At 40.9% G+C, this 21,300-nt stretch overlaps 1 protein-coding gene and 2 long non-coding RNA genes across 3 annotated transcripts in view; 2 read left to right on the top strand and 1 right to left on the bottom strand.

The window, feature by feature from the left end:
- The first annotated feature begins 2,518 nt into the window (after positions 1 to 2,518).
- On the top strand, positions 2,519 to 5,906 carry LOC311005216. The gene is made up of 5 exons (XR_014596335.1): positions 2,519 to 2,578; positions 2,691 to 2,806; positions 3,294 to 3,370; positions 3,473 to 3,562; positions 5,420 to 5,906. It is a non-coding gene; the product is annotated as an uncharacterized lncRNA (long non-coding RNA).
- A 7,119-nt stretch (positions 5,907 to 13,025) lies between these two features.
- Positions 13,026 to 14,307, bottom strand: LOC311005304. Its single transcript, XR_014596338.1, has 4 exons — positions 14,191 to 14,307; positions 13,963 to 14,078; positions 13,399 to 13,475; positions 13,026 to 13,296 (listed from the first exon to the last, which is right to left on the bottom strand). It is a non-coding gene; the product is annotated as an uncharacterized lncRNA (long non-coding RNA).
- A 3,339-nt stretch (positions 14,308 to 17,646) lies between these two features.
- LOC311008066 (pirin-like) overlaps positions 17,647 to 21,300 on the top strand; it is a gene marked incomplete at its 5' end in the record, with an annotated part of 4,711 nt that continues 1,057 nt past the window's right edge. The window contains 4 exons of the mRNA XM_084001499.1: positions 17,647 to 17,653; positions 18,060 to 18,142; positions 21,002 to 21,068; positions 21,174 to 21,300. The exon at positions 21,174 to 21,300 is cut by the window's right edge and continues 28 nt beyond it. Of these exons, the coding sequence (XP_083857625.1) occupies positions 17,647 to 17,653; positions 18,060 to 18,142; positions 21,002 to 21,068; positions 21,174 to 21,286 (270 nt within the window). The 3' untranslated portion in view covers positions 21,287 to 21,300. The remainder of the gene's footprint in view (positions 17,654 to 18,059; positions 18,143 to 21,001; positions 21,069 to 21,173) is intronic.

Raw genomic sequence — 21,300 nt, 5'->3', positions numbered from 1 at the left:
GGTTCTCATTGGCAATTGTTACATTACAATGAATAGGCTACTTGGCATCCTGGAAACCTGCCTTATTTTGGAGATATGCAGTGTTTGTTTCTTTCATTATTCCCGCTACGATCGCGCCGGTTATGGGTAGGGGAGGTCATAGGCTTGGGAGAAGAGGTATGTTTTCAAACATACCTCTTCATAACTAAATATTGGTGAAATGAAGGAGTTTCTCTGCAGATAATGTGTTATTTAGAGGCTGCATTCTGCTGCCCTGTAGACTCCATTATACGGATATACGCGGCTCTTGGCTGGAGCTCATTTCATCAGAATGACTTGTAATGACACCAAAGTTATCTGGGGGAGGAAATGATCGGATTTTATGCTAGAAATAAGGTCTAGATTGTAGAAAACGGCAATTCCCCTTTAAAAGCCTGATGGATTCAGACTGTCACTACATTATGATGTGTTGAGGCTTCAGACTGAAGCAGTTCAACCTGAGACGTAAGTTAACCACAATCACTGGAAAACATTATGATTGTTACACAACTGTGTCTGATATATGACCAGCGTTGTAGAGTTTGGCTTGGTGCTGTAAGTGAAGTATGTCCTGTCGACCTTATTTATAATGTGTACTGTAGATATGCCTTTCCTGCTCTTCTGAATGAAGAGGGAGTTCCCCCCTCGCATGAGAACGAACCCTTTCAGACGGTAAACTCGTTTTCAGAGGCTTTTTTTATTTTGTTGTTGGTTTGTTGGAAACCTGTTGTTTTCCTTCAGAATTCCCCCGTCGATATTCTTTCACAAATTTTTCATTGTGATTTGATCACGCTCCGTCATTACGCTACAGGATCTCTCTCCCTCTCCGTCTCTGTGGTGCTAATCGCTGTCAGATGTTTTGATGACACGAGAGGATGAAAAAAAAAAGGCTGCTAAGATTAAAGAAGTTATTTGAATGTGAAGTCTCCGGCTCTACATGTAGTCTTGGATAAACCAGAACCAGCTGGCTCTGATGAACGGCTCGACCACAAAGTGGAAGTGTCTGGTTTTCTCAGAGTTTAGTGTCAGTCAGCGGGGCAGCGTGCAAACACACACACACACACACACACACACACACACACACACACACACACACACACACACACACACACACACACACACACACACACACACACGGCTAAACCAGGTCACAGCGTCGGAAACATGCAGGTGCCTTTATTTCTACTTTCTGACACTTTAAAGGTAGCATTCAACAAATAGGACGAATCTCCTTGTTGTTTACAACTACTTCCGGGTAGAAAACCAGCATCAGAACAATAGTGACGGACGAGAGTTTCGCTATATTCACATCACTATATCGCCGTTTAGACTAATCTGATGTTTGTAAAGTCTATAAAACCAATGATTGGACAAACATTACTATTTATGTGTGAACATTTTTGTAATTAGTCATGGTTATCATAGATTAGCTGGGCTAACCGTTAGCTACCTGTTTAACTTTAATAACTCAGTGACTCAATAAACGCTCCATGAAAAAATATTTTCTCCAGCGGATATCTGAGTTCCAACATGACTGAGCTAACTGGAGTAGTTTCATGTCGTGTCCGACAACGGGAGGGTTTTAACAGCTGACGTCCTGGTGTTAGCTTAGCTACCGCCGTTAGCTTAGCTACCGTTAGCTGTCCCTGTCCAACCTGATCTCACAGAAATGCGTGAAATGAGCACGAACACCTAGTACCAGATTCCGTGCTCCTTTCACGTAATGTGTTAAAATTACGTGAAGGGAGCACGGAAACAGTCTCCACTGAAAGCCAATGAGGATCCTTTTCGTGATGGACACACGCATTATCAGCTTCGAAGACGTCATGACTCATGCTGGAGGTGCTGGAGGTTCCCGGAAGTGCGAATGAAATGGATATTCAGAAGAGAAAAAAATCGTTTTTTTAGCCATAACTCTGTAACCATTCAAGGCAGACGAGCTATGGGCTTATACTTTTTTCGTTTTGACGAAGATTTGTTCAGCTTGTAGTTGCTGTCGTGGTTGTTTTAAACGCTATTTTATGAATGTAATTTTTCTTTTCATTATTGTGGTAGGCCAACGTTTGGTGCATTATTTTAATCATTAACGTTATATTTATTCAGTTAATGTGTATTTCGTTTGTTAGTTATTACGAAGATTGCTCAGCTTTCCATCGTTGCTATGGTTACAGTGAACGATCAGCTGATTTCATCGTGACTGACGTAGCTTCCGGCAAGTCCGTCATCGTCTCACCGACAGGCAGCCCCCGTTCAGGTAAACAAACAACATGGAAAATTGTGATTAAATAATTAACAGTTAAAGCTATTTTACCTCCAAAAACCAGCCAGTGTCGTCAACCACAAAGTTTGACAGATGTGGTTGATCAAAGTTGTCAAACTGGCTGACTTTACTAGCTGCACTGTTTGAGATTTAGATTTTAATGATTAGGCTAACGTTAACATAGCTAGGCTAACATTAATGCTACATGCCAGCCCTCACTGTACTTTTCTCACTGTTTTACAGGTTACAGATAATACAATGGCTACAGCTGAAGCTGAGTTCGATGAGCCTGACACAAAGGTAATTTTAATATCTTATTCCATGCATGGGGATCAGTATTATGATGCATTTGTGCAGGAAGTCTGTGTGGTTAACTGCATTACTTTGATTATGATTATTATTTGATTTTTAGGTCAAAAAAGAGGACAAAGGCATCAGACCTGCCACGATGGAGAAAACGTGATGATCATCTCTGTGTCCTTGAGGAGACCGGTGTGGAGATGCTTGATGAACAAGAGCCAGGATTTGGTATGTGATCGTGATAATTTGTGCATCATTAGTCTTATTTTGGTAGAAAAACATCATGTTAGGATTTCTATGCGGATGTACCAGTCCAAGAAGCTTTCTGAAGTCTGTAGTAGTTGTAGTCGTAGGCCTGCACACCTCAACATCACCATAATACTTCATTTAGAATGTGATTTCCACAGGGCCTGATTTAAGCCACAGTACCACCTTAAATTAGCTCAGTGCAGCATCACACCGGTGCTCTTGACATTTACCAATCATATTTCCAACACATGCAACAAAACACCACCTGAGAATCCATTTTTGCCGTCATCTTTCAGTGAGCCAAAACTATTTTGGCTTGTGTTAGTTAGTTAAATGGGGAGTGGGCGCAGGAGACACACAATAACGACAAAATGCAACATTTTTGCAACATGTTTGGGTTCATTCAACTAAGATGGACATAAATGGACATGGTGTGAGTACTGTTTTTATTTTTTATTTTCTCCAGCTCTGAGGAAGGGGGCTACTTTGACGGGTGCTTCTCTGCAATGATGATGACTTCCAAATGAGGGCCAAGCATGTACAGTAAGTGTTTTTGTGTATTTTCCACATAGATTCTCATTGAACTTCTTGTACTACTTGAACGTTTATTTTTAAAATAACATTAGAAACTTTTTGTCTATGTAGGCACCAGGAAAGGGCGTCTGTGGTCGGTCTCAGCTGAATGCAGCAAAGGTGAGGACAACGAGGAGGAGTAGCTCCAGCCTTGATGAGCAGGTGTGTATCATATAAGAGTTATGCCATCATGGCATTATTCTTTGTGCTCTAAATATGTATGTATATCCACACATCAGCTGACCCACACTATAGGCCCAGTTCCAATCCGCCCCCTAAAGACTCAAGCCCTGAACGCTCACTGACTTAAGTGACGTCAGCTCTAAGTGACAGAGTGTGAGAGTCTGTGAGGGTCCAGATGCTGTAAACATGAATGGAACAGCACTTACCCACTCTCACGATACGTTACCTTGACAACAACATGTTGTTGACTCCGGTCATGTATTGATAATTTACTGTAATTTCAACACGCACAAAGTGTGTGAGGGACACGGACTTAAAACAAAATGTTCCTGGATCAGATCTGATCAAATCATCATCAATAATCACAAACTGCACGTTAATACTGACAGTTAACTTCTTTTTTTATTTTGTTGTTGCCCCTGTCCATTAACAATAAAGAGACCGGCGGAGCTCTCTCTGACTACGTTTGTTTATTTTATTTTATTTTATTTTTTTAACACTCGTGTTCCAACGGCATCCCATGTGTTTGACTTCACAACGCTATGAACTGTGGGTAATTCCCCTACCAAAAGTCAGCATCGGTGCTGACTTACGGTAAGGGGGCAGTAAGGGCTCATTCACTGACTCACTGACTTGATGATCTGACAACGGAACAGCCCTCACACACTCACGGAATTCCTGTGAATGCGCCTCTAAGGGCACACTCACACTAGGGCCAGTTGATCCGTACCGTGCTGAAGCCCGAATGCCCCCCCTCCCCTGTCCCCCGCTGGCCCGCACTCACACTACCTCGAACCCAAGCGTGCTGAAGCACGGTTGCCTCCGACACATACGTCATCGCGTTGATATACCAATACATCCATGATGCGCTCTGACTGCAGAAAGAACAGCGCTTTTTAATTGTTTGACCGGTTGTCATGGTAACATCTTGAAGTTTAATCAAAGCGATGTCAACTAGCTATGTTTATGGCGCGACGCAATCGTGACTGTTGTTTACACGCGGTTGCAGACACGAGGTGGAGAACGAGCCCGCGACGCATTACTGTACGCATTCCTGGCCAAGCGTACCGTGCACACCTCACCAACCGTGCCGGGCCAGGGAAGTGTACCGTCCTCAGGCACGGTACAGTTGCACTCACACTGGCAATAGAATCAGGACTTTAGTCTAGTGTGCCTAGTGTGAGTGCACCCTAGTCAGTGTGTCCGTAAGGGCTCAGATTGGAATTGGGCCATACTCTTCTCTCCAATTTATTTTGCACTTCATCTATTCACAACTGTACTACACTTGAATGAAAATCTGTCTAACTTTCACAGACTAACACAAACCCAGTTGAATGAATTTATCTATTGGGCTCTTTTTTTGAAACTACAATATTAGCTTCATCTTTTTTGTGTGACTGTTAATATGTTTGCCATCAGTACAACAACAATTACTGCTATAAGGGTGTACGCAACTATACTAAGTGAAGGCTGCCCGGAATGCAGCCACCTGACTGCCATGAAGTCCTTGTTGTCTGTGCTTTATCCCAAGGCATATGGCATCAAGTGCAATATCATTTTATTTATTATTCGTTTCATAGCCAATTACAGTGATATTTAACAGTTCTTATTAGCTATAATTTGATGATGTTTACATAATTGTATTGAATTCTGCAACCCATAAGACACAAGGTAATACATGGTTTATCATTATTAAAGGTGAAACTCAGCATGATAATGCTGACAGTCATTGGAAAGTTTCAAATCCAGTGAGCGTGCTGGATTACAACGCTCAAGCAAACTGATGAATGTTCCACAGACTCAGACTAATGAAGTGCACTGTTCTTTAAATGACAGATAAAGTGGGGAGCAGACAACCAGGATGGAGCTGGATCTACGTTGGTGGAGGAAATGGGCAACTCTTTCCTCTCCAGGACTGCCATTATCACTAAGCTCATGAGTAAGGGAGGTTTGTTTTAGGCTGTTACATATTGTTATAGAGTTATGATTTACATTTCACTACATTTTAGCATTACATGACTATTGTATTTCAGGTATTTTAGTGGAATAGTCTGACTACATTGTTGTTAGTTACAGTAAGTGAGCACAACATGATACTAAAACAGTTAAAACCCGACTCAAAAAGTGACCAACAGGGGCTCATGAAAGTCTTTAGCTTCTCTTTGCACCAGACACACCAGCATCTCCACAGGCAAAGGCAAAGCCCAGAGACCCACAAGGAGGAGATAAATTAATACATTCTTGTGAAACAGATCAGGCCAGGTGTATAGGGCTTTGTTTATTTCGTGACCATTTTTTATCACCACAGTACTGTTGGGTTGTAGTCAACGACAAAATAGATTAAAAGTTTTTCCTCAAAACTGTAAAGGTTAGTACTTCCTATTGCTTGTTGTGAACTGTTTCTTCTCTGTATACTGTACAACATCTATGTCCCGTCTGGTCATCCTGGGTGTGGGATCCCTCTGCTGCTCATCCTGAAGTTTCTCCTGTTTTTTTCTCTCTGAAGTTTTTCCTCAGTGGATGTGAGGGTCTAAGGGCAGAGGATGTGGTTGCTATGTAATGACCTTGGAGACAAAGTGTTTGTAAAAACGGGCTATACAGATAAACTTGCAATGTCGTAAGTGGTTAGATTTTCCACCACTAAATGTGTATGTGTGTATAAATATGTGTAGATGGTCTTACTTAACCATGTTTTATTCTAGTTGTAATGATCTTCGTATGTATTCTTTATCTGTAGTATGAAAATGACTCTTTAAGTTTTGTTTTTACCACCCTGTGTTATAAAATGACAATTAAATGAATTCAAATCAAATGACCTTGATTCCTTCACTTCTTGACCCTGCAAATGTACAGAAACGTTAGTAATCAAAACACAAATTTCTTTTTATCACCATATTCCAATATATATATTTATAATTTCATTTCAATAGGCTACACTGAAATCTGCAATCTTTTGAGTTTTTCACCATATTGCATTGGATAGATGTAGCCATCTTTTATTGATAAAATTGATATAGTAAAATATCTCCTCTCTGACAACGTCTTGTAACCTCTCTGTTGTGTGCCTTGGACACCTTGGGCTGCGTTCAATAGCCCAATGCTCTAGTCTAATGTAAGCTAAACTGGCTATTAACCCATCTGGTTGCATATTTTTGAAGCCACATTTTATGAACACACTCTTCAAACAACATAGTAACAAAAATGTGTCGAGGAATGATGCTCGGGTGTTCCGTTTTGAAACGTTGCCTAATCCTATTGCCTTTGAACGCATCCCGTTCAGACCGCGAAACAGCGTGGCAGAAATCACGTCTAAACTAGCACTAATACATTACTATTTTTATATTTTATAACATACAATCTCTCATGATATAAACATATATGTCATGGTTACGCGTTTTTTGTTAAAGAATGAGCGAATAGACGCTTTCTGAACCCTAGTGTGACAACCCCAACCCCAACCCAGGAGAACGACACAAGAACTACATGTTGCCATAGTGACACGTTGACTGTATGTGCGCTCCGCCATATTGGTTGTAGTTCTAATGTGTTTTCCCTATTATGTTTGTCTAAGACCAGGAACATTGTAATCTTTTTATAGGTTTTCTGGGGTGTGGAGCACATATGTTTGGTCAGATTTGATGTGTGTTCCTGTTAAAAGGGAGAAAATGTGTTTTGTGCCATATTTGACCCTATTCTTGACCCCTTCCTGCTGGTTTGCCATTGGACCTGATAGTAGAGGTCAAGAGCTTTCCAAAAATGTGTATAACTTGTCTGTAGCACATTTTGTTGCTGCTCTAGAAGCCTTTAAAAGTGTGTCAGGATCAAGGTTCAAAGGTCACTTGTGGGGAGCAAGAGCTGACCTAAGTTTTCATACTGATACATGTTACTCCCTAGGTCAAGACCTTTCCAACGATGTCTTCATTGTTGTCCTACGACAAAGTTTAATTTTCATCTTGCTTGAAAACTATGGCCCTTTGAGATATACGTTCCTAGCCCTATCTATGGGCCTAACTGGATGAAATCAGTCAAACATGTTTTCAGGGGTAGTGAGTGGCCAAAAATGGTTCAAGATGTTGGTGTCTGACTTATACACTGTTAGACTTTAAAATTTTGACCAGTTTAGACTCATTTTCCTCATAATCTACATCTACACAAAGGTCAGACAAGGAAGACCAGCTGTCCTCTCTCTAATTAGGATGCCCTGACTCTGAGAAAGGAGGTCAGCAGCAGAGAACAAAACTTTAAATAGCCTAACCAATCATTCTATACAATTTCCCCACTTGCCCTGATAAAAATCTATCTATAAATCTAAATTTCTCTTATAAATCTACACCAAACTGATACTGCACTTTTGATTTGTGTTAACCCCTCCCCCAAATTCAGGATATGTTACAGTCTTACAATCACAAGTGCACTGTATGTTGGATGGGATACCCCTCCTCCCAAAGTATATAAATAATTATTACATAACTCTGTTATAAGTCTGTTATAACACCTTACTCTATAATGGCTGAAAGCCATATGGTCTCCTCACCTTCCTTTTCTCCAAGGCATTAGTGAAAGGTATTAGTGATTGCGGTTTCATTTGTACAAAACACACACACACACACACACAGAAACCATTGTTTTTGTCTATAGTAATTGTCAGTATTGCAGTGGCTGTGTTTGGGAAGTTGGATCACTGTTGAAATCCTCTGGCCATGAAGCAGTCAATCGTGTTGGTTGAGTGAGATCAGCACTTTCTTCTTGGTCTTCTCTTCTTCCACTGATGGACTTGTCAAGATGGGCTTATATGCAAATGCTCATAAAAACGAAATCTGAAAGATGACAGTCTAAGGCAACCTTTATTTAACACATACTACAAGGTAAACTGTACTCTGGAGAACATAGTGTTTCAAATGTACTACATTTCTTCAATTAACAGGCATGCATATTTTACATTCGGGTTGATGAATGCAGATACTTTTATTTTGTTATCTGTGGGAAGAGATTTTCAAACATGAATACAGTATACAACTGATGAACTCATGGACTACCGTTTAAAAAATGATTAAAAGGACAAAAACACACAAAAACTGTACAATTGGATAAGCATAACTAACCAATCTATCAACTAATCCACCACGCAATCATTCATAACAATGTAACTATAATCATTAACCACATAATTGTACATTGTTTTAAGCTGTTTGTGTGGCACCCAGGAATCTCTCCATCATGTTGCTACGAGAAAGAAGAAATGGAAAAAAGAGAAATTATTTTTAGTAGGGCTGGACGATTATGGCAAAAATCATAATCACGATTATTTTGGTCAATATTGAAATCACGATTATTTACACGATCATGGGGGGGGGGGGGGGGGGGTACAGGATTTATAGCTTGACCATGCTACATTATTACCTTAAATAAACAGTGTGCCAATGTGTGTTTAAGGTTTTTAAGTTTATAATTTTAAATATTTATTCAAAATTATTTTTTTTATTTTTTATGATCCAGCAGCATAAACTATACAGGGTGTTTAGCTTAACTTTTCTACATTTTTACCTTGAATAAACAGATTTGGAGTAATTGTCATGGTTTAACTTAATAAGAGAGAGGGAGGCTCTCTGCTTCCCTGTGTGTCGCTTATTGCGTCTCTGGGATTAAGATCAGAGCCTCCGCCCCGCTGCGCTGTCCCAGCTCTCGTCACAAACGCACCCCATAACTTTTTTTTTTTTGACGCGCCCCATAAGTGATCTCTTATTATGACAGATTAAACTACACAAATACACGTCGTAACATCGTATAACGTTATCCGCCGCTCTACAGATTGCTTTGTAAACATATGCACATGTAGCCTACGGGCCGGGGGAGGAGGAGGAGGAGGAGGAGGGTTGTTGTTGTGCGGCCGCTTTGAGGAGACGAGTGAGTGTTTTAAATTATTATTTCCCGTTCATTCGTCCTGAGCGGTGGCCGCTGCTCTCTCTTCACTGGCGCTGATTTTTAAACGCCGCCGTCAACACACGAGTGGACTCGTCCACAGCATTAACTGAGAGAGGAGTGCAGTGCAGGCGCGGGGGCGGAAGCGCGCATGTGTGTTTTTCAGAATAAAACACCAATAGACAAAAAAAATAATCGTTTTTCTTCGATTACAGTGTTTTTATGATCGTGAGAAGCCAAAATCGTAATCACGATCAAAATTCGATTAATCGTCCAGCCCTAATTTTTAGTAACAGTTGCTTTAGTATCAATGAATCATGAATTAAACATGATGTTGAACATGACATACACACTTCTTTTAGAAATACTGTATGGTGTTACTTGCATTCAATGTTGATTGGTAACTACAGTGTGCTGAACTATATCTGTTACTTCAGCATGAATGTTCACCCTGTAACCCAGAAGCCTCTCATACAGCTACGCTTCATGGCAAAGTTGTGCACAGAATTTGAGATGTTGCATTTGTGGTAATGCATCTATGATGACACAACATACATACTGTACCTCTTTGAGCAGGGCAGCCATTTCACCTTCACCTCGCTTATCCCCTGAAAAACAACCAATAACCAAAATGACTGAAAAATAATACAAAAAATAAGCAGAAATAATAATCTATAATAATATCTATTATAACATTAGCCTAGAAATCTAGACGCACCCTAGCGGCAGCAAAAAATATTTGCTCTGTAGGTGGGTCTAGAAACGAGCCATAGGAACTTTTTGAGTCTCGAACACCGTTTGTGTTGACCAATCACAGCGCTCTATCTGTTTAGAGAGTCGTTGGGCGGCTTAACGCCATGACGACATACATTTTAATTGGCTTGTCAGGCTAACGTCATCCTGCTCTTTGCTCTGATTAGTCGTAGCGCTCAAGCACTACCCTATTACGTGCAGAGGCAGTTTGAAAGACAGCCTTCATCCCGCCCCCTGGATTGAGCCGAGGTCTACCGGTCGTTGCCAGACTAGACATGTTAATGATAGTCTGGCTTGTCAGGCTATTATAACATAATATCTTAACTTTAAACTGTGTGTGGTGAAATGGTGATTATAGAAAGTTTGCAGTAAATCTGTGGGGGAGACTGTGGTACGCAGCATAGGGCAAGCTGAGCCACTCCTTGTTGCTAGGGAACCATTAAGAAAAATAGAGCATGTGACCAAATATTTAGGAGGACCGAGGAAGGCAAAGGACTGCCCGATGCGGGATTCGAACCGGGGCCGCCTGCAGTGAGGACTGTAGCCTCTACATATGGGGCATCTGCTCACTTGATGCTCCTAAATGAATGTATTTTGTCTTTACTTGTCCTGATTACTAAATCAGGATTCTGGATTATGATTACAATAAGTACGCTGCTGAAAACAAGCTGCTGTTTATGGTGAGCCATGTATTACTTTAAAAGAGAAAGATGAAGGATTCTTCCCAAGATGCAATGTAATCACAAAACTCCCCAAAGCTCAGTGAGTTGGTGGCTCAGCAGCAGGTCCCTGCAGTTTGTGTTCACCTGCCACCTGGACAGGTGGAATATGAAATAAAGGGGGAGGTGGGAGCTGGTGGGGGTCGGGGGGGGACTCAACTTAGATGTTCCTATGCTCAACTTGCCCAATTCTCCTCTGCATGGTGAATGTGTATATTAAATGGTTCATGTAGCCTACATAAAACCCTGAAAAGATGAGAAGTGTTGGTAGAAGCCCTTGTAATATCTGCACACTAGTACACAGTATTCCACTAAAAACAACAGAAACAACAACCACCACAAGGACAACTTACTCTGGTAATCCTTTGCCCCACAATCTTGGAATAAGGGAAGCTCTACAGGTTTATGTGGACGTCACAGTCTGGAAATGAGTGAAAGTTTGTAAGTTTAGCATAAAAGCACAAAAAGCTAAATTACTGAAATGACTAAAACACTTGTTTTGATAGAGACATCCATGAATGACATGAATACAAATATTAATACTTAGAAAAGACTTATACTAATAATTTTAGAGCAATTCTTAATGTTAGTGATGCTATCTACATAATGGATGTGTGTGAATGCAACCTGCCTGCCTGTACATGTGCATCCCTGTATACAAGATCTTGACCCTTGATCAACACTGATTTTCATTCAAGTGTAGTACAGTTGTTAAAAGCAGAAGTAAGCGATCCGGTCGTTTTGGCTAATGCTGCGTTCCAGGCAGGCTTTTGAAACCGTAAATTACAGCTTCAAGTCACAACTTACGAGTTTGTAGCGTTCCAGGCAACCCACTCGTGTTTTTCCGACCTGTTTTACCTGTGAAAGTCACTATAACGGCCACTCGTAACTTCCGACCCGTGAACTCGTACCAGATCAAACTGGTACGAGTTCACAGGTCGGAAAAACACCAGTTACGGGCTGCCTTGAACGCACCATAACAGTCCTCGTCCCTACGTCACCACATTCACGGCGTTCCTTGGCTGCACACACAGCCCTGCATGCCGTTCTCTCTCCTCATTGGATAAAAACTGTAGGATACGAGAAAAGTTTTCTCCTCGGCTCAGAGCAGAGCAGAGGGACTGACAGACCCGTGTTTCAGACCAAACACTCTATGTAAGTGATTGCTGTCGGAAGATATAACTATTTAAGACTTATATTAACACAAATATATCGCTTACTTCTGCTTTAACAGATAAAGTACTAAATAACTTGGAGAGAAGAATATAGTGTCAGTCAGCTGAAAGTGCTGAAACAGTTACAGTTACCTCTCACTTGATGCCATATGCCTTGGCATAAAGCACAGACAACAAGGACGTCATGGTGGTCAGGTGGCTGTATTCAGGCTGTATTAGGACCAGTACTTGCCAACTACGTCCATACAGAAGACTGGAGGACTTGAGAACATGGGATATGCGAAGATCTCTCCCCTGTAGGATTGCATACAGCATTAATAGCAGTACTTGTTGTACTGATGGTGAAAATATATTAACAGTCACACAAAAAGTAGTAAGTAAAATTGCAGTTAAACTCCTATTGTCTTCATTCAAAAAACAAACAAACAAAACAAAACCAAAAGAGCCCAATAGATAGATTCATCCAACTGCTGGGTTTTTGTTAGTCTGTGAAAGTGAGTTAGTGAAACCTTAATCAATTATTCAAGTGTAGTACAGTTGTGAATAGATGAAGTGCAAAATAACTGGTAGAGAAGAGTATAGTGTGTCAGCTTAAACAGTGAAACATGTTGGTTGCATAGATTTAGGAGAATGTAGTTGAGGACTATATCAACAAGAATAAGAATGTTATTATACGGTACTTGCCTGTACATATTTAGAGCACAAAGAATAATGCCATGATGGCATAACTCTTATATGATACACACCTGCTCATCAAGGCAAATTTAATTATCAATACATGACCGGAGTCAACAACATGTTGTTGTCAAGGTAACGTATCGTGAGAGTGGGTAAGTGCTGTTCCATTCATGTTTACAGCATCTGGACCCTCACAGACTCTCACACTCTGTCACTTAGATCTGACGTCACTTAAGTCAGTGAGCGTTCAGGGCTTGAGTCTTTAGGGGGCGGATTGGAACTGGGCCTATAGTGTGGGTCAGCTGATGTGTGGATATACATACATATTTAGAGCACAAAGAATAATGCCATGATGGCATAACTCTTATATGATACACACCTGCTCATCAAGGCTGGAGCTACTCCTCCTCGTTGTCCTCACCTTTGCTGCATTCAGCTGAGACCGACCACAGACGCCCTTTCCTGGTGCCTACATAGACAAAAAGTTTCTAATGTTATTTTAAAAATAAACGTTCAAGTAGTACAAGAAGTTCAATGAGAATCTATGTGGAAAATACACAAAAACACTTACTGTACATGCTTGGCCCTCATTTGGAAGTCATCATCATTGCAGAGAAGCACCCGTCAAAGTAGCCCCCTTCCTCAGAGCTGGAGAAAATAAAAAATAAAAACAGTACTCACACCATGTCCATTTATGTCCATCTTAGTTGAATGAACCCAAACATGTTGCAAAAATGTTGCATTTTGTCGTTATTGTGTGTCTCCTGCGCCCACTCCCCATTTAACTAACTAACACAAGCCAAAATAGTTTTGGCTCACTGAAAGATGACGGCAAAAATGGATTCTCAGGTGGTGTTTTGTTGCATGTGTTGGAAATATGATTGGTAAATGTCAAGAGCACCGGTGTGATGCTGCACTGAGCTAATTTAAGGTGGTACTGTGGCTTAAATCAGGCCCTGTGGAAATCACATTCTAAATGAAGTATTATGGTGATGTTGAGGTGTGCAGGCCTACGACTACAACTACTACAGACTTCAGAAAGCTTCTTGGACTGGTACATCCGCATAGAAATCCTAACATGATGTTTTTCTACCAAAATAAGACTAATGATGCACAAATTATCACGATCACATACCAAATCCTGGCTCTTGTTCATCAAGCATCTCCACACCGGTCTCCTCAAGGACACAGAGATGATCATCACGTTTTCTCCATCGTGGCAGGTCTGATGCCTTTGTCCTCTTTTTTGACCTAAAAATCAAATAATAATCATAATCAAAGTAATGCAGTTAACCACACAGACTTCCTGCACAAATGCATCATAATACTGATCCCCATGCATGGAATAAGATATTAAAATTACCTTTGTGTCAGGCTCATCGAACTCAGCTTCAGCTGTAGCCATTGTATTATCTGTAACCTGTAAAACAGTGAGAAAAGTACAGTGAGGGCTGGCATGTAGCATTCATGTTAGCCTAGCTATGTTAACGTTAGCCTAATCATTAAAATCTAAATCTCAAACAGTGCAGCTAGTAAAGTCAGCCAGTTTGACAACTTTGATCAACCACATCTGTCAAACTTTGTGGTTGACGACACTGGCTGGTTTTTGGAGGTAAAATAGCTTTAACTGTTAATTATTTAATCACAATTTTCCATGTTGTTTGTTTACCTGAACGGGGGCTGCCTGTCGGTGAGACGATGACGGACTTGCCGGAAGCTACGTCAGTCACGATGAAATCAGCTGATCGTTCACTGTAACCATAGCAACGATGGAAAGCTGAGCAATCTTCGTAATAACTAACAAACGAAATACACATTAACTGAATAAATATAACGTTAATGATTAAAATAATGCACCAAACGTTGGCCTACCACAATAATGAAAAGAAAAATTACATTCATAAAATAGCGTTTAAAACAACCACGACAGCAACTACAAGCTGAACAAATCTTCGTCAAAACGAAAAAAGTATAAGCCCATAGCTCGTCTGCCTTGAATGGTTACAGAGTTATGGCTAAAAAAACGATTTTTTTCTCTTCTGAATATCCATTTCATTCGCACTTCCGGGAACCTCCAGCACCTCCAGCATGAGTCATGACGTCTTCGAAGCTGATAATGCGTGTGTCCATCACGAAAAGGATCCTCATTGGCTTTCAGTGGAGACTGTTTCCGTGCTCCCTTCACGTAATTTTAACACATTACGTGAAAGGAGCACGGAATCTGGTACTAGGTGTTCGTGCTCATTTCACGCATTTCTGTGAGATCAGGTTGCCCTGTCAGCTGCAGCCACTGATGCTTTCTAGACACTGTGATTCCCCCAAACTGAATAAATACAACACAGCAACACAAAACACAGACACAGAAATAGTAATGTTTCTTCAATCATTTCAGATTTGTCTAAACGGTGATAGGGCGTGAAAAATATGATATATAGCTAAACTCTCGTTCGTTACTATTGATCTCATTCAAATTACGTGCTGGTTTTCTACCCGGAAGTAGAATGTAAACAACAAGGCGATTCGGTCTATATCATTCAAACTGGGCCCCTCATCCAGGACTGACCCATGTTCCACTGCTCTTCTATATATTATTAATATATTTAAAGGGACATTGTGTAACTTCTCCTGTTATCTATTCATGAAAGTCGATTATTTGGTTCTTCAGTCTGTTTTTCATTAATCAGTAATCACCCCATCAACAAAGTGAAGTGTTCCTTTCAGCTCTGAATGAGCCGTTCATATCATTCATATCTCCATGGAGCGGGTAAGCTCGGTGCTGCTGCCATGTGGTGTCTCCATGTTTTTACGTTCAGTGGCAGCGTGACGGTAGGAAACCACGGAAACTCAGCGGAGACACCGGAGCTGTCGGCTCAGGTGGAGGTGGCGTCTGTGAAAAGTCACCGTGGTAACGCAGTGAGGAGGAATGGAGCGTTACACTGATGCTGCATTCACCTGCAGTCGGGCAGACGGCCGTCGCTAACAAACCAGACGTCATTTTAGTCACAGAAGTCCAGAGAAAGACGGTAAAACAATACCACATCGCCATGACAACATACTGTCACGTGTATTGTTTTGCCTCGTGCTGACGGACCACTTGTTTACATAGAGGCTTGTTTATGCCGTTACGTGCAGCGGCTGTCGTCCGTCTGCCGTCTGCCCAATTTCAGGTGAATGCAGCATGAAAAATATGATTGAGTTGCTTGCGATATACAACCACAACACTAGATGGGAGGAATTCCTACACAATGTACCTTTAATATTTGCTGCTACCACCAAGAAACTGGACACCTCAAGCAGAGAAGAAAAATTAAACCGGTCTGAGTGAAGCGCTGGAGTGTCGGGATCATCCTCATCCTGGGCCTCGAGTCTTTCCACCATTTCTCCCGGCATGATGGCGTCCAGTCTCTGTGTTTCATACCTTCTTTTTTTATCAGTTTTTGACTAAGGTGATGATGTTATTTACAGACGTGCAGCAGCTACAACCCTCAAACCTCTGGACTCCATCTACCACTCTGCTCTCAGATTTATTACCGGGGAGAGATATGACAATGACACCCATCATTGCATCCTATATGAAAGAGTTGGTTGCTCCTCCCTCTATGACAGACGCATCAAACACTGGTATCTGTTTATTTTCAAGGCCCTTCATCCCTATTAGAACGACGCTCTGGATCTTATTCTACTCGTTCCTAGTAGTAAGGCCCCGTTTGTACATTCAGAGCTCGGTAAATCAGCCTTTTCTTTTGATGCTCCAGATTCATGGAATATTCTCCAACATCGCCCTACGATTGTTTTTCAACGTAATTGATAATACTCTGCTGTTGTTGTTGTACTCTGTTGTTTTTTTATGCTCTGTTGCTGCTGTAAACTCAGTGACTAACAAGTTTAAATAAAGGTATAAAAAACAAGCCCACAGCGCCACACGCCAAGTCTATATTTAGTTTTTTAGGAAAATACTACAGACTCTAACATAAAGGTAGAGTGTGTTGTGTACACTGCAAAAACTCACTAACTTTCCAAGAATATTTGTCAAAATGTCTAATTTTTAGTCAAAACTAAACTCTATAAGACTCATCAGCTAAAAATGATCTTGTTTTCAGATAATTTTCACTTGTTTCAAACTAATATTCATATTCAAAATCTGCCAGTGAAAGCAGGTTTTTTGTGCTTGTAATAATAAAGAAAAACTTGCTCCACTATCAGATTTTTGTACTTATTTCAAGTGAAAATCTGCTTGAAAGAAGTAAAAAAGTGTCTAAAAACAAGCTACTTTTTAATGTGATGAGTCTTATTTTAAGTAGAATGAGATTGTTTTGACTAGAAATAGGACATTTTGACTAGAAATAAGACAAATATTCTTGGAAATATTTTGAGTTTTTGCAGTGTAGAGCACAGATCAGTGATGTAGTCTATGTGATGCAGGTGTGAACAGTGTTTCCACCTCAAAAGCAGTTGACCCACTACTACAACAAATTAGACTACACCATTGCTACAGTTGTCGTCTGGTTCGGATCTTCAAAGTTTTAAACGCACTTGCCCCACCACCACTGAATAAATTTATTCAGAGAAAAAATAATGAAGGACGAAGAACCAGAGCCTTAACAAGAGGTGACTGTAATGTACCAAGGCGCAGAACAAAATTTTGTCAAATGGTCAGTTCTGTAAGAGGTACACAGTCTTGGAATAAGTTACCACCACACATCAGAAACTGTGACAACTATTTAGTCTTTAAAAAAAATCTCAAACATTGGTTAAAAACAAATCAGACATGCACTCATATAGTTTAAATACTGTTTAAAACTGATGTCTGTTCCCGGGCATGTATGGTATATTGTTCTTTAACTGTGGGTCAAATTTGTCTGTTCTTATTTTGTTTGTCTGCGTCTGTTTTGCCTTGATATTGTCAGTCTGTGCTCTGTCTTGTAATTGTCCACTGTATGACTTGTCATCACAAGGTTTTAAAATTCTGTGTTATGTTTTTTAGAAACCTGCCTTGGGACTGCGGCTGAAATTTAGCAGTTGTGCTAAGTCCGGCACATTTACACTGGTACTTAATGCGTCAGTGTTGATGAATGTGCACTGTCCCAATTCAATAAATAAAGAAATGAAATGAAATGAAATCAGTGAATGATGCTCGTTAGCTCATTAACAGCAAGTAAACGGGTCGAGGATGAAAGATTAACTGGTTCCAAAACTGAACGAGTGTTGAGCGTCTTCCTGTTTTCTCTGCAGGTCCGGATGAGGAGCAGCAGCAGGTGGAGGCTCATCACACTGTGGTGTTTGGAGACGGAGACGCAGTCAAAGCTGAAAACAAGGTGACAAACTATAACTCTGTAACTCAAACTAGTGATTCCTAAACACCTTCACTCCCCTTTATGGAAAGCTGAGTTAGTTATTCACACCATTAAGTTTTAATCTGCAGAGAAACTCCTTCATTTCACCAATATTTAGTTCTGATAGGCTAGTGCTATTCCCCTCTGAGTCCGGGGTTAGCTGTTATCAACATCCGGGGTCTGTAGGTTGACCTACTGACCTCTGACCTGGATGATGTCATCTCTGAGCGCCGCGCGGCTCATTCTGATAATAATTATTCTGCTTCAGCATTCGGGTCCATTTTTATCTCAACTAGCCGGAGCTTTAGTGAGTCCAGGTTGAGGAGAGGAAGCCTGTGGAAGCTGAACTTCATCCAGCTGCTCATTTTGTTCTGACAAGTCGGAAACACGCAGAAACGAACCGTAGCATTAGCGCTAGCAACAAGCCGCGCCGCCCCGCGCTCGGTGACTCACTAAAGCTCCGGCTAGTTGAGATAAAAATGGACCCGAATGCCGAAGCAGAATGATTATTATCAGAATGAGCCGGGCAGCGGTCGGAGATGACATCATCCAGGTCAGAGGTCAGTAGGTCAACCTACAGACCCCGGATGTTGATAACAGCTAACCCCGGACTCAGAGGGGAATAGCACTAGCCTATCAGAACTAAATATTGGTGAAATGAAGGAGTTTCTCTACAGATAATGTGTTATTTAGAGGCTGCATTCTGCTGCCCTGTAGACTCCATTATACGGATATACGCGGCTCTCGGCTGGAGCTCATTTCATCACAACCACTTGTAATGACACCAAAGTTATCTGGGTCAGTAAATGATCGTATTTTGTGCTAGAAATAAGGTCAAGATTGTAAACAATGGAAATTCCCCTTTAAAACCATGACAGGACTACCTCCTTCCTCTTTTCCAGCTTCACACGTCACTTCTTTAAGTTTTCCCGGTTCTATTTGTTTTCCCTGGACGAGTCTGTTTCTGTGGTACAGCAGCGCCTCGGTCACAAATGTTTGATGTGTCGTGTCTAGAAACATGAACTCACCACAGATATGTAACTGCACAAAGTTTGCGTGAGTCTGTCGCACAACAAAAAACAACTTGAAGTCACCTCAGCCCTTCCCTTTGTGTGTTTTCTGTTTTAAAGTAATAATGGTGTCAGAGCAGAGGAGGTTTTCGTGTCTCCATTCAGAAAAGTTAATCGTGATGAGCTTCGTGTTTCTCTGTAATACACAACGACATCTGTTACAGTCATTTACTCACATGAGAGGGAGTTGGACTGTTGGACTGGAAATCCACATGGCTGTGATCCGGGCGCAGTTTCAGATCAGTGTTCGTTAACGACCAACAACTAATTAGGATTTGTTTTTATTCGTCATCGTCAACACGTTCTAGTTGTGTTTCTTCTGCACTTGTCCTGGACAGTCGACGTCTTTTAATTCAGATCTTATACCAGGACATGTTTTCATACCTTTGATTGGATCTAAGACAGATAACAAGCATTAATGGAGGCTGAAGCTAATTAACAGTTAATGAAACACCTGTAAAGTGGAGAAATCCAGCTCTCTCATCCAATCACATGACTTCCACTAAAACAGCTGTTGTGTTGTGTTGTGTTGCAGCTGGATTTGTCTGATTTCCAGATGTTTTCACAGCTGTAAAACTCTGTTAACTCCTGATAAGGATCTTGTTAAATGTGTTGTAACAGTCTTTTCTTCAGTTCCATGTAAAATCTGTCAATATTGTGCTTCACGTTTAGTTTTACTGACTCAATAGTTCTGTTGACCTGAATCTAAACTGTTGCTGCTCACAACTTAAAGAGATACTTCACCCAAAATCGATAATTCACCAATCAAAGTCGACCCACCGTCATGCCAAGGGAGGGTTTGGAGAACTGTCAGAGTCATCAAAACTCTTTAGAGTTCCAGGGGGGGTCCGGCTGGCAACGGGTTTTCATATAATGTATAATATACAGTAATACAATATAATGTATAATATAATATAATATAATATAATATAATATAATATAATATAATATAATATAATATAATGTATATTGTAGCAGTAGGTCATTGTAAACCATTGGATGTCCAGTTGCTTTCGATTTAACCTTCTTTGAAATACTATGACCTGGACAAATGAGAATATGCACCGGCCCATTGGATGTTTGATGTAAACATGGAAGAACATCTCCTGCAGCCACTGGAAGCTACTGCTACAACAAGGATAAAAACAGATCACATTAATTTCTGAAATTAATTTCTGAACAACTTTTCCATGTGGCAGCTTCAGGACACTTGGGTCAGTCCAGACGAGCAGTATGGAGGTATCTGGATGTTACATAGTGTGTGTTTTGGAGCATTCAAAAGTGAACTCTATCTGCCACCATTATATGAAAATCCTGGAACTCCTAAAGAGTTTTGACTCTGAAAGTTCTCCAGACCCTTCCTTCGCATGACGGTGAGGAGATGATTGGTGAATTATCGATTTTGGGTGAAGTATCCCTTTAATCACATTAATCATGATGTTTTAGAGCAGTGCTTTCCGACCTCTCTGGTTTCTTTATACCTTCATATTTCTCTGCTCTGTCGTTACCTTCAAAAAAGTGATTTCCCCTTCACAGTTTGTCCAAGGAAATAAAAGTGAAAGGGAAAAACATTTTTGTGCAACTTAAATATTTAATTTTCTCTCTTCAGTCATCGTGATTAACTGATTTCCACATAACAAATGGAAGATTTTAGTGACACACACACACACACACACACACACACACACACACACACACACACACACACACACACACACACACACACACACACACACAGCGGTGACAGTTCTGTCTCTTATTCCCTCCTCAGGGCTCTGAAGTTTCCCACTTTGTGTTAATTGCTGGAGAACCGATCAAGGAGCCGGTGGTTCAACGCGGTACGTCATCCAGTCTTTACCTTCACCTTATCAACCAGAACTCAAGCCAGTCTCACTAGTGAAATCATGTTTGTTGTGTTGTGTTGTGTTGTTTATTTGCTTCAGGTCCATTCGTAATGACCACAGAAGAGGAGATCAACCAGGCGATCAGCGACTATCAGGGTGGAACAAACGGCTTTGAAAGAGCGAAGAACTGGAGATCCAAGATCAGAGACTAGGCACTGCGCTCCGT

The sequence above is a fragment of the Trachurus trachurus genome, assembly GCF_905171665.1.
Source record: "Trachurus trachurus genome assembly, chromosome: 3".
Classification (NCBI taxonomy): domain Eukaryota; kingdom Metazoa; phylum Chordata; class Actinopteri; order Carangiformes; family Carangidae; genus Trachurus; species Trachurus trachurus.
The sequence above is the reverse complement of the archived record's forward strand: the minus strand, read 5'-3'. Positions and strand labels throughout refer to the sequence as shown.